At 32.2% G+C, this 14,405-nt stretch overlaps 1 protein-coding gene across 3 annotated transcripts in view; it reads left to right on the plus strand.

Annotated features, from left to right (window-relative positions):
- Positions 1 to 14,405, plus strand: part of NDUFV2 (NADH:ubiquinone oxidoreductase core subunit V2) — a 31,578-nt gene that overhangs the window by 8,551 nt on the left and 8,622 nt on the right. For all 3 annotated transcript variants that reach the window (XM_079108456.1, XM_079108455.1, XM_079108454.1), the window contains 5 exons: positions 7,913 to 7,978; positions 9,430 to 9,492; positions 9,571 to 9,687; positions 12,063 to 12,231; positions 13,588 to 13,697. In XM_079108456.1, coding sequence (XP_078964582.1) covers positions 7,913 to 7,978; positions 9,430 to 9,492; positions 9,571 to 9,687; positions 12,063 to 12,231; positions 13,588 to 13,697 — 525 coding nt within the window. The remainder of the gene's footprint in view (positions 1 to 7,912; positions 7,979 to 9,429; positions 9,493 to 9,570; positions 9,688 to 12,062; positions 12,232 to 13,587; positions 13,698 to 14,405) is intronic.

Here is a 14,405-nt window from a genome sequence, read left to right on the forward strand (position 1 = left end):
TACTAAGCTCTCCTGGCTAGATGTGTCCTTTTATAATTCAAATGTATTATAGACCAGAAATGTGAGTTGAGTTAGATACTACTGCTTTAGCAGCAGAAGAAACTCAGAAATAGAATAGGGACCATGAAAACATCATTAAGGGATCTATTCTTAGGGAGAATATAAAATGTTATATATTTTTTGTCATTTTGAGCTTTGGTGTTGATATTGTTCATGACAGTAAGAGGAAAAGGCTAGTAGAAAGAACATAGTACTTAAGCCTGGGCTGAAAATCCTTCTCTGTCACTGTGGTGTGGGACAAGTTATTGTCACTGAGCCTGAGTTTCGTTTCTTTTTTTAAAATTTTTAGGTGTAAAGGCATAGATATTTCTGAGTCTAGTGAGAAACTACAGAAAGAAAACTTAACTCTGGTTCAAGGGGATCCTGGAATAGAACTCAGCTTATTCACTGAATCAGTCTAGTCTATCTTAAGTTCCTCCACCCTTTGCCAGTTCTAAGACTGGTTGGTCCTTTAATGCCTCTTTATTACTGAGTAAAACTGAGTTCAAATGACCAATAAAGGTAGTATACATGTTAATTCAACCTTTTAAAATATTTTCCTTAATTCTTTATTTAAAAGAGGTCTGACAATATCATAATGAATATAAAATAGGTGACATTCTTAAACATACTGAAAAACAGGGCAGCTTCGAAAAGATACACAAAACCTGCTATGGGTGAGTAACAGTTTGTGCCAGTTGAAAAAAATGAGGGCTTATGTTTACCAGTTTATCTTTACTCTTTTGCTTCTTTCATTTTAAATATATTATCTGAACCCCTTTTCTCCAGTTTTAAATAGGTCAGCTTCGGGTTTTGATATTGAGGTTAATTTGCTCAAATAGTATCCTTATACATACATACATTCATACATACATATATATGTGTATGTATGTGGGTGGGTTTGTATGTGTATATATATTCAGTTTATATATATTTATGTACTCTGTGTGTGTGTGTGTGTGTGTGTGTGTGTGTGTGTGTGTTTCAGGTTTTCTAGAGGACTAGGAGAAGGGTGGGCAATTATGTAAAAAACATAATTGTAAAAAACATTATGTAAAAACCATTAATCTACATCTTTCTAAATCAGCTCTAAAGCCAAGGAGGTAGGGTAGGCCCTTTCATTTCTAATGTGTCTTCCTGGACGTGGATGCCCAGCTTTCTGCCTTAAACTTCTTAGTTAGAACTCTGTTCTTTCAGATCTCTAATGTCATCATATAATTACTTCAGATAGCAAGTAATAGTATCATATGACTCTGGGACTTATTATGAATTCTGCCACTAATTAATGAAGTAACCTTGAAGTTTTCATAATTTGCTTAAACTTCATTTTCTAGAAATAATACCTTATAGGATATTGTGAGAATTAAATAATACATGAAAAGCTTAGTTCCTGAGACACAGTACTTCTAATGGTAGTAGCTAATGATAGGTAACAATGAAAAAGTACTTAGATGTACCATGCAGTGTATTAAGCAGTTTATGTGAAATACCTTTTTTCATTTTTTTCAACAACATTGTGAAATACATAGTAACTCTGATATTACAGATGAAGAAACTTGCTCTAGAGTTGAGGTTTTTAACTACTTTGTTAAGTTGTCTCTCTATATAGGGTATATATGGTATATTAGATTCCAGTAACATGTCCCAGTTTCAGAGGTGGTGTAGACAATAACGAATAGTGTTTGTTAAGAAACAGTGAAATGGACATTTCTTATGCTCGAACATGTTGGTGTTGGTCCTCTTTCACCACAGCTGCCATCAGGAAGAGAATATGTAAGATTAATTTGGATCCTGGTATGGTGGCACATACTTGTAATTCCAGCTACTTGGGAGGTCAAGCAGAAGGATCATAAGTTTGAGGCCAGCCTGGGTAAGTTAGCAAGCCCTGCCTCAAAGTAAAAAGTACAGTGGTTATAACTCATTCGTAGAGGGTTTGTCTAGCATGTCAGAGGCCCTGGGTTCAATGTCTAGTACTGCCAAAAAAAGAAAAAGTTGGCAATATTAGATGGGATATTTTAGATTGAGAAAGGGATCAGCTAGAAGACTGTTGACGTAATGCACAGACATGAAATAATGTCTGAAGTAGTGGTGATAGCAGGACATGAAAAGGACTACATTTGTTTCTAAGCACTTATTATATATATATGTATATAGGTATATATATGTACGCACACATATGCAGCAAAAATTCACAACAGTAAGATATAGTAGTAAATGTGACATTACAGAGTAGGCAATATAAGGATACATACTATGACAAAAATATAGTATGTGCTAGATGTATTACATATTACAGAAAAGATTTCCTTCCCACTCCAGGTCCTTGGTTCTTCTCCCTAGAGAAGAGTCCCTGTTTTTTTTTTTTTTTTTTTTTTTTTTTTTTTTTTTTTTTTTTAGTATCAGTATTCCCAGAGACATTCTGATAGAAAACGAGTAGGACATGGAAACTGGCATATTTATAGATTTGGTTGACTTTCTTGTTAAGAACTGTGAAAGGACTGAGATTTTACCCTGTCTCAGTTTCATGGATGCTGACAGGAGGCTCCAGAATCAGGGATGGAGGGCTATTACTACTATTCATGACACACCAGGCAGAATAAGCCTCATGTTCCTGTAGATTCTCAAGTCCCATGGGAGTGAGATGGAACTGCAGCTTGGATGAATACTTTGCATCATAGCTGAGGAACTCTGGTCTTTGAAAACCCCAACTGCAAGAAAACTTGCTCCACCTTTGCCCAGGTCTGGAACAAAAACTGTCAGTGTTTTTGCTCAAGATGTGCAGAAGCCTGAAACTGATGGAATATATTCAACAAGCATTACTACTTTGTCCTTCCCTGGTTTCTTTAAGAAAGAAAGAAATGGGACTGGGGTTGTGGCACAGTGGTAGAGCGCTTGCCTAGCATGTGTAAAGCACTGGGTTCGATTCTCAGCACCACGTATAATAAATAAACGAATAAAATAAAGGTCTATCAACATTTAAAAAAATATTTAAAAAAAAGAAAAATATATGTTAATTTTAGTGGCAAGGAAGTAGATGATGTATTTTAGTCACCTAAAATACTATAATTTCACTAGAAAAAATTCATAGCCTTATGTGGATAACAAAAATAATTATGTGTAAGTGCAAGAAATTCTCAGTAATTGTTCTGACAGATTCTTTGTTAAAGTTAGCTAAGAAGCACAGTTTTTAAAAGTCTGTCCAGTTTTAAAAATGCAGTTTGATTCTGTTTTCAGTTATTAAATGGTTTATCCTGTGTCAGCTAAGTAGATAATAATGCTTTAACTGGCTATATAGTACTTTCAGAAAAACATCATTATTTAAATATGAGGACAGTCTAGTAAGAAGATATCCATTCCTATTTTATAGGTACAGAAATTGAGGCTTAAAAGTATTAAGTGACTTGTGCAAAGTCACATATCAGTAAGCAGCAATCTAATCTCCCCATACAAGCAGCCAACCACCCAACCTCTCCCCTTTTTTCCCCAGGAACTTAACTGTTTTTTTCTCACCTTCCTCAATCAGATCTGTATTCCATGAATCAGAATTTAAAACATTTTATTTTGAGTAGAAATATGTGTCTAAACTCATGTGCTTATCCATAGTTACAAGTCAGTGCCTCAAAAATAGATTTTCCAATGTGTTGCTACCTGTGCAGCTAAAGAACAGTTAAGATTACTTCTGTAATTTTTATTTTAAATGAAAATACATGATACATTCTGGATTAATGAGAAAGGGATCAAATATAGATCCCAAACTAAAGCTACATTTAGTCTTAGAGATTAGTTGTGTTTAATTTGATAGAGGGAGGTGATGTTTCATTTCATAATGGATGAATGTTTTATTTTAAATGAGATTTTATTTTTCAGTTTGTATATCCATGCTGAATTGGAAATTTGGAAAACATGAGTCTTTATGATTTTGTTAATGTAACAGTGAGGGATAAAAAATTATTTATGGCCTTCCAATCTTTTCATTAGTATTTATATTCAATATAATTAAATAATATATGACTAAACAATATTTAATATAATTTACGCTTTTTTTTTTTTGTTTGTTTGTTTTGTTTAATGGTGATAGTTTCCAAATGAAATTGTGGCACTAATACTTTGTTTTCAATGTCATTATTTTTAGGAAGTAGTATAATAGTTTCCAAATGAAATTGTGGCACCAATACTTTGTTTTCAATGTCATTATTTTTAGGAAGTTGTTTTAGTGGCCTTTATTGGTACATACGTAATTGTGGGATTCATTATGACATATTCATACATGCACATAACAAAATTTGAGCAATATTATTCCCCAGTACTCTTCTTTTCCCCTCCCGATTTGCTTCCCCTGTTGGTCTTTTTATTTGTTTATTATAATTATACATAAAAGTAGCATTTATTGTGGTATATTCATAAATGCACACAGCCTAATTCTGTGGGTTTTGTTCTTTGGTACCTTCCTTTGCCCTCTCCACCTCCCTTTCCTTCTAGATTCCCTTCCTCTGCTCTGTTGGTCTCTTTTCTGTTTTTTTTTTTTATTTTTTTTTATTTTTTAGTTGTATGTGGACACAATATCTTTAATTTTATGTGGTGCTGAGGATCAAACCCAGTGCTCTACCACTGAGCTACAGCCCCAGCCCTTTTTTCTGTTTTCTTGAGATCTCTTTGTAGTTCCTTTTCTCTTTTCTCTCTTTTGCATGTGAGAGAAAACATTGAACTCTTGACTTTGAGTCTGGCTTATTTCATTTTGCTTATGTTCTTCATTTTCTTTTATTGACATACTTCCATTCTTATTTATGACTAAAACTCCATTATGTTTGTTTGTATGTGTGTGTATGTATATATGTGTGTATACGCACTACATTTTCTTAAGCCATTTGTCTATTGATGGATACCTAGGCTGGTTCCACAACTTTGTTATTGTGAATTGTACTACTGCAAACATTGGAATGCAGGTAGCCCTATAGTATGCTGATTTCAGTTCTTTTGGATAAAGGCCACGGGGTGGGATTGCTGGGTCATATGGTGGTTCCATCCCTATTCTTTTGAGAACTTGCCATACTGAGTTCTGTAGTGGCTGTACTAATATGCAGTCCCCAACAATGTATAAGTGTTTCTTTCTCCCCACTTTCTCACCAGCATTTATTATTATTTATATTCTTGATTGCCATTCTAACTGGGATAAGATGAAATCTCAGTGTAGTTTTGATTTGCATTTGTTTAAATACTAAAGCTGTTGAATAATTTTCAAATTATTTGTTGGCCATTAGTATTTCTTTTGAGAAATGTCTAGTTCATTTGACCACCTACTGGTTGTGTTTTTTGTTTTTGTGTTTGGTGGTTTTTGATTTCTCTATGTATTCTGGATATTGATGCCTTGTTGGAAGAGTAGCTGGAAAAGTTTTTCCAATTCCATAGGCTCTTTCTTCATATTCCTGTTTCCTTTGTTGTGCAGAAGCTTTTTAATTTGATGTCATCCCACTTATTCTTGGTTTTATTTCTTTTTTTTATGTTGTATTTCTTGAGCTTTAGTAGTCTTATTAAGAAAGTTGATGTCTGTGCCAATATGTTGGGGTACTGACTCTTTGTTTTCTTCTACTATTTACAGTTTCTGGTTTAATTCGTAGGTCTTTGATCCATTGTGAATTGAATTTTATGTTTGGTGAGAGATTCAGATATAGTTTCATTCTGTGGATATCCAGTTTTCTCAACAGCATTTGTTAAAAATGCTATGGTTTTTGCACCTTTGTCAAGGATCAGATTGACTGCATCATTATAGGTTTGGCTCTCTGTCTTCTATTCCATTGGTCTTCATGTCTGTCAGCTACATAATATTCCAATGTTACCATTTTTAATGTTTAGTAAAATCCTCCCTATGTTTCTTGTATATTTTTAAGAAACATGATAGAAGCAACATGTTTTTATGTAAATCTTATCCTCATTTTTAAAATATTCTTTAGGATAAATTCCTAAAATTAGAATTATTAGGTTAAAAGATAGAAACTTTTAGTCTCTCCATAAGTTATACTAATTTGTTTCTCTAAAAGATTGTAACAGTTTCCCTAATATATCAGTATGCCCATATCTCCTTGTGTTTAACATGGAATTTTATCTTTAAAACAAATTTGTCAACTTGATAACTGAAAATGTTTTAAATTGAATGTTTTTAAGTACTAGTAAATTTTAAAACTTTGAATTTTATCAAATTTTGTTTATGATCTTTATTCTTTTTTCTGATTTTTTTAAGTACATGTATGATCTCTGCAGGCTGTCAGCCTCTGTCACCATGTGTATAAGATGTGTATTTCATAGTCATCAGCATAGTTAATAGATGTTAATGGGTAAACTCTCAGATGCAAAGGATTTATGGAGAACGTAGGAGATGAATGAGAGAACAACCTATTTGTGGGTTAGAAACCAATAAGCAGAATATGTTAGGATTCAGAAGTTAAGAGAGAATTGACTGTTTTCCTTAATATTACTCTTGCTTTATTCCTTCCTTATTATGAGATCCTTTCTCTCAGAATTTAGTTAAGTATCTCGCTTACGTTGCTCAAAAATTGTTTTGATTTTTTTTTTTTTAAACATTCTCAGCTGAAGTAATGGCAGTGTTTTGGTTAATTTTTAAAGTTTTATACACATATTCTTATGGTATTATTTGGGAATTACTGCCTTAGTTTTATCATTATCTGTTCAGGTTCTGGACAGGCAAATTAGGGATCTAGGCATAACCGTGTGTTTAATTCATACATTGATCCTAGAAGCAATTTGAGAGAAACAGAATGAAAGTTTAAGAAACTACAATGAATGTCTCCTTGAATATGTGTCACAGTTTATCTTTTTTTTAAAGAAAGTTATATATTTACAACAGAAAACATAAAGAATGTTAACAGTTGTGTATCTACCATCTGCCCAACATTGGGTGAAACCAACATAGTTGAAATCCCCTGGGATGCCAGCTTTTGCTTAATGCCAGAGAATTTGTATCTCTCTTTTTACCCTTTCAGTTATCCTGGAACTGATATTTATCATTCTCATGTCTCATATCTGCCTAGGTTTTTTTCTTGTTAATGAAAGCTTATGTTCCATGGAAACTTATTTCTTCAACTGAAATAATACTTGGACCTAGACAAAGGTTAAATATATTATTACATTATATTACTCCTGTTACTTTTCTATTAAGTTTCATGTTTGATTTAATCCAATCTTTTGCCATATGTGGTATATAAAACTTAGAAATTATAGAATTTTAGAATAATAGTTGAATTACTTGGGGTGGGGAGGGCAGGAGTGGGGGGGGAGGAGCAAGAAAATAAAGAGAAATGAAATGTAACAGAATAATCATGTACCATTCAAAGTGGTTGTACCTTATTGATCTGCTTGGCATCGTAATATCAGAAATTACTCATATGGTTGGAGTTTCTGAACTAATTTAGTTAAAAATTGAAAGGGAAGATACTGTTGACTCATTTGTATAGTATATATGACTCATTTTGTACAGTATGAAAACATGTTTATGAATATCCACATTAAATGAAAACTGGTATCCAACTTGATTCAGACAGTAAAAGTGAAAGGCAGTAAGTTAAATGATACATTAATTCTCCAAGTGCATGTCAGCAGTGTAGTAGAAAGAGTATATTAATCAGTGGACATGGGTTGTGGTCATGGTTCTTCCACTATTTATATATGACTTCAGGCAAGTTAATAACCTTGCCTTTGGATCTCCCATCCTTCTGCCTCTCATAAAATAGAGATCAGCAAGGGTGGGGTAGTAGACCATATCTCTTAAGATCTTTTACGTAGAACTTGAAAGTATTTACTTGTGAAAAATTTCTAAGGTTTGTGATTTTTTACTACATTTTCTTAACATTTTAAATTTTAGGGAAGACATATAAGGAATTTGCATAAGACAGCTGTGCAGAATGGTGCTGGAGGAGCCTTGTTTGTGGTAAGTAATTAGATTTCTTTCTTTGTAGTGGCAAGAGTTGGAAATTTGATTTCATTACATCTGAACTTGGCGTATAGCTCAGTAGTACAGTGCAAAACTTTAGTATGTGCAAAACTTTGGGTTTAATTCCCAGGATTGAAAAAAAAAAAAAAAAAAAAAGCCCAAAATGTAATGGTATATGTTGACCATTGTTGGAATTTAAATATAACTGATTTTAATAAAGTACATTTCAATAAATTATGGTTCTAAATAAACCTCAAATATAAATATAAATTGGCACTAGGGAAACTTGAAATAGGAATTTTGATTGTTCTTTGATAAAACTACTATGAAACCTCATTTGATTCTTATCACATTTTAGATTCTTTAAAGCAAGTTATGTTGGCTAACTAAAGGTTCTGAGGCTTTACTTTGGGAAATCCCAAAATGGCACAAGTTTGAAACTCATGGATTTTAGTAATGTAGTAAATACATTAGCATTTGGTCTTCATGTTTTTGTTTCCAGTGTATGAACTCCCTAGCTTAGTTGGATAGTTCAGAAAGTAGATTATGTGTCTACTTTTTCTGACATGATGCAGTTTTCAGGGTTTAGTGTTTAAAGGCAATGTAGTAGATTTGTATGATTATTTAATGTTAGTGGTATAATAAGAAGCTTCCTGCTTTATCAGTGTTGTCTAAAACATATCAAATTGACCAGATACTTAAAATTGTCAGAGTTTGTTTTCTTTCCTCTTTATGTCCTTTTAAAAAGCAAAACTCTTGGAGTTAACGTCAAGAGATTAAATTCTGTATTCAGCACATGTACAAAGCATTAATTGATGTGTTAATTTCAGTGTGACTCACTTAATTTCCTGTTGACATGCCATTTCATGTTAGTTTTTCAGTTGAACTTGCTCTGCTCTTTTAAGGAGAAGAAATAAAGCTTTTTGATGTGGGCTAGTTTCTGTTGTGGAAAACTTGTGGGGAAGAGATGGTGTTTTCATACCTCCCTAAAGCAGTTAACTTTTTTGATTCCAGATCCCTTTGATGCTGATTAATAACCCTCTATTTAGGAAAAACATGCATATGTTAACACTCAAAAATGTCTTAATTTTGTAAGGTTTGCAAGGATTGGTAATATTTTGGTAACCTAATTAGAAGATCTGATTCCCAACGAAGTTGGATAAAACTTTTTGACCTTTTGGTTTTTAAACGAAAACTACTTCTTTTAGCCTTTAATGTGTGCTTTCTGAAACTTTGAAAATTTTGAACTTTACTGTCTTTATTTTGGTAATCATACTCATCAAATGTATATTTTAGTCATTCTTTTTGATGGGTGGCTAGTTTGACATAGGTTCGAACTAACGTGGAGGGATTAAATGAACAATGATAGTATAATAATATACAGTGCTATTCACGCTTTAGAGAGAATTTTGATAATTTCGGAAAACCTTTTCTTCTTCTTTGTGTAGCACAGGGATACTCCTGAGAATAACCCAGATATTCCATTTGATTTCACACCAGAAAACTATAAGGTATGACTAAATTAATATTATAATTAATTTATAAAATATCTTCCAGAGTATAAAATGGGTTCTTTTTCTTTTATACAGAGGATAGAGGCAATTATAAAAAACTATCCAGAAGGGCATAAAGCAGCAGCTGTGCTTCCAGTCCTGGATTTGGCCCAAAGGCAGAATGGGTGGTTGCCCATCTCTGCTATGAATAAGGTACTGAATTCATTTTTGCTTTTGTTAGAAAAGGGGGGAGATTGTGTGTGGTGACTTTCTTATATAGAAATTACTGATAATCATTAGTGTTGGAATCTAGAAGTTTGGAGCTCTTTAGTCATTTATAGGTTTCCTTGAACATAGTTATGTTTTTACTGGTTCCCTTAATATAGAGAAGTATAGTCTTCTATTCTTGCAGGAACTAGTGAAGGCATCATGGTGAAGGAGTCTTTTTTTTTTCTTTTCCTCTTTCAGGGTCATAATAAAGATAAAAGATCTCAAGTGTACATACTTTGGTATTAATATTCTGAAAATTAATGTATTTCAACACTAGAATTACAGGAAAAAGTCTCACAATGTGACCCTTAGTATTTTGCATCTTTGGCTATAGGCTATAACAAAAAAGTATATAATATGTGATATTTATGTCATCTGATCATACCATGTTAGGATCAATCTTATAGAAATGAAATGGGTGACCCACATAATATGAAGTTGGTCTACTCATACATATTTTAAGATTCATTTTTTTCTAATTGTTTTCAGTAATAATCCAAATTTCAGATTTACTCATATACTGTTTATAAAATAACTACATTTGTGTGGTAATATGGTATATCATATAATTTGATTATTATGAGAATCACAAAACTATTAAGTGTGGAAAATATATTTGACTTAGAACTAAGAGACCTTTTTATTTGAGTTTACTTTCTCATCAGCAATAAAGTTTTTAAAGTAGGTTGATCTCTTCCAGTCATTAAGTCGTTTCTAAATGACAGAGCTGGGACTGAATTCATTTCCAATTCAGATTATTTTCTACTTGATCAGCTATCACAGAAATTCTGTTGTACTTCATTCTTTTTATCACTTTCCAAACTTTTTATTTGATCACAACAGTTAGGGTAGACTGTCATATTTATTTGGAGAATAGAAATGTCCTCCACTTATCTAATAGAATTTAGAAATGAATTCTCAATGAAAATTTTTGTTTTGATTGAGTGATAGCTAATACTGTGTAGACCTTTATGTATTTTTTTTACTTTATGAAAGTAGTTATAAAGTTAGTTTAATTAAGTACTATCCTTAGTAAACACTTTTTTTTTCCTTAATGTTTTTTGGGAGTTACATTGTTTTTAAAATTAATATAACCTACTTTCTAAGTAATGATTTAAGTATATATTTCTAATCATAGTTTTTGTTTATGTGCAGAAATTTCTGTTACCAATAACGGCAAGCCTATTAGAAGTCTTGCTGAATGGCAAGCTTAGCAGAGCAAAATAAAATATGTAAGAAACTAATATGAGAGCATTTAAAACATATTGTCCTATTTAAAGTTAAATATGTGTGAGGGAGAGACAGGAAATACAGAGACTAAAACTAAGATTCTTTCTATTTTACATTTGAGACTTTTAATGTACTGTGCTACTTTCCTCCAATCCAAGAAACATTCAGCCTACAAAATAAAAGAATCCAGAAGCTCAGTCATTAGTTTGTTAATAGTAACTAAAGTGTAGGGAAGTGTGCAGCAGATTTCCAGGAGTAGCTTTTCAAATTAGACAATCGGGGTCTTCCTTCAGATTTATTGAAAGAAAAGAAAACTTGAAAGATTAAGGATGTTATGTCACCTAGAAAGTTAAAGCCAGAATTATAGTCATGATAGACCAGCCCTAACTAACAGCTCCAAAGCCTTGTTTTCCATACAGACTTGCCCTAAGAGGTGTGCTGTGCTGAGAGAATGATCCCCTTAGTCTTAAAACCTAAAATCACAGGTATTTTCTGTCAGTTCCTTGATGTGAAGGTTGGGAAGTACTAGTCTATAAGGCCTGGCTTCATTAAAAAGTATTGTGATATGAAATAAAAGTAGTGTTTTGTATTATTCTGAAAAGAGGTGTGTATCTAAACATAACATTGTAGATATATAAAATTTTAAGTTCTATTTATAAATGTAGAGATATATAAACCATTGTGGACCCATAGCGACCTTTTTTCTTTTGCCCTACCTTTTGCATACATACATATCAACAGTGACATCAGTGCCTTAAAAAATTAATGAAATGGTTTAAATTACAAAATGTAAGAGTTTGAAATGATCAAAGTAGAAATTCATAATAGTGCAGTATCCTTCTGAGGGGCAGGAAGAAGTACTATAAAAACTCTTAGGTACTCTGGGCTCTGTGTGGTTTAAGTATAAGTTGTTTCTAAGAATTCCAGGGTTTATATCACAATTACTAGATACAAGTATGTTTCTGCTCCCAAAGAATTTTTGTTTTTACTAAATTGAGGCAATATTGAAATTACATGTTTTACAATATACCAAAAGCTCAGTTAATAAACACATTAATTATCTTCTTAAAATTTTCCTAATATTTTAGGTTGCAGAAGTTTTACAAGTACCTCCAATGAGAGTATATGAAGTAGCAACTTTTTATACAATGTATAATCGAAAGCCAGTTGGAAAGTATCACATTCAGGTTTGCACTACCACACCTTGCATGCTTCGCAACTCTGACAGCATACTGGAGGCCATTCAGAATAAGCTTGGTATGGAATGTATTATGTCTAACTATTATTTTAAAAAACAGAATTGTTTTTCTAGATTTGATATATCTCTACCTAAATTTTCTAATTTCTCCCATCTTATGGGGCCTTTATATCCCTAATAAATTTTTGTCTTACTGTTGTTTGCCTACCTTCATTCCTTTTATTTTGTGCCCTTAATTTTCAGCTTCAAAGCTGAGTTTTTACCCTTCCTTCCTTCCTTTTTTTTTTTTTTTTTTTTTAAATGTTTAGACAACATCTAACTAAATTTCTTAAGGCCTCACTAAGTTCCTGAGAATGGCCTTGAACTTGAGATCCTCCTGCCTTGGCCTCAGGAGTTGTTGGGATTATAGGCTTGTGCCAGCATGCCTGGGAGTTTTTACCTTTTCTATTTTAAACATCAAGTATTTTTGTAAAGCTTTCTAGAAGCCCTGAATTTCTTCATTGCCTAGAAAATTATTTCCTTTATTTTATGATAGCAGATGGTACATAAAAAAGTGAATGTATTGTCTGTGTATTCTACCAAAGATGCCATGGAGTAAATAAGATACAAACATAGTAATAATGCTTCCCAGGATGGGAAATTTAAAGCAGATATTATTACAGCAACATTTACAAAATAAATGGGTGTTTTCCATACAAAATTGCCTTTGCTGCTTTTGTATATGTGAAATGAAGTTGAAGTATCTTTTAATTTTGTTATTAAATATAGTATTTACATGTTGTAAAAATAGTTGGGCAGTATTGAAGTACAGAAAGCAGAAAAACTTAAGTTGGCCCCACATCCCAGGTATAAATTCTGATAACTGGTATATTAGTTACAGATTTTATAACTTTTTATTATTCGGTACCTAAATATACATAAACTGTTTGCATAACTTGTCCTGTTGTTTACTGAAGTTGTTTATAAGTAGAATTGCTAGGTCAGATTTTGCCATATTTTCCTACATTGCTTCTCCTAAATTTTCCTCACCTCCTTAATAGTCTTTGACAGTGGGACTTTTCTGAGTCTTTGCTAATCTCTTAGTGTGACTGTAATATTAGTAGTTTAGTTATCACAATCAGAATGAAAATAATACATTCTTACACATTGCTACATAATAATAAACACTGGAAATGAGTTCCAAAATTTGATTATTTTTAAAGAAACAAGTCTATTTGCTAAAATTAGAAGTTTTTCCTTAAAGAAATTCAATGCTCTTAAATACTTTTTGTATACCTCTATAATATTGTGGGGTTTCTTCACCCTCCTTCTCACCCTGCTTAAACCAGATTGTTACTATGTTATAATCACACAGTGCTCACAGTGTATAAACTATATTATGCTGTAACCTCATAGTGATCATTTATATTTTTTAGGAATAAAAGTTGGTGAAACTACACCTGACAAACTTTTCACCCTTATAGAGGTGGAATGTTTAGGGGCCTGTGTAAATGCACCAATGGTTCAAATAAATGATAACTACTATGTAAGTATTCCATTTTATGTCAGCTAAAGTTCTGTGATGTCATATTTAAAATATTTCAAATATTTGTTTCATACCTTTCAAATGTTGATTTCTGAATTATTCATTTAAAAGAAACAGCATTAATACCTAGAAGGCTTTAAAAAATTACCTTAAAACATTTTTGCATTTTCTCCAGAAGATAATGACAAATTTTAAAGACTTTAAATTATGAAAAATTTAATTTTTTACATACAAATACAGATGATAACCTTGGCGTAGCAAGTAAGACTTCATAATAAGATTTTGCCAAATTCACTGCAGATTTATTATTAATCATCATTGTCATAAAAATGAATTACATACAAGTGAAAAACTCTTTCTCCAAATCCTATTCTCTTCATCTGCAGAGATTTCCATTATCATATTCTTTTTCTGTATTTGTATGCATCCATACTAATATAATGTTTGTTTTAAAAAATTTTAGAGAAAATGGTAGCATACCTTTCTAAGTACCTTTAAGCTGGATCTCACAAATACTGATGTTTTTTATTTCGATTTACCTTTGACCTAAAAGTTTTTTTAGAAGGGTTCTTATTTTTTTGGTTGTAGGTAGACACAATACCTTTATTTTATTTATTTATATGTGGTGCTGAGGATCAAATCCAGTGTCTCACATGTGCTAGGTGAGCACTCTACTGCTGAGCCACAACCCCAGCCCCTAGAAGGGTT

Source organism: Sciurus vulgaris (genome assembly GCF_902686455.1).
Source record: "Sciurus vulgaris genome assembly, chromosome: 13".
Lineage (NCBI taxonomy): Eukaryota > Metazoa > Chordata > Mammalia > Rodentia > Sciuridae > Sciurus > Sciurus vulgaris.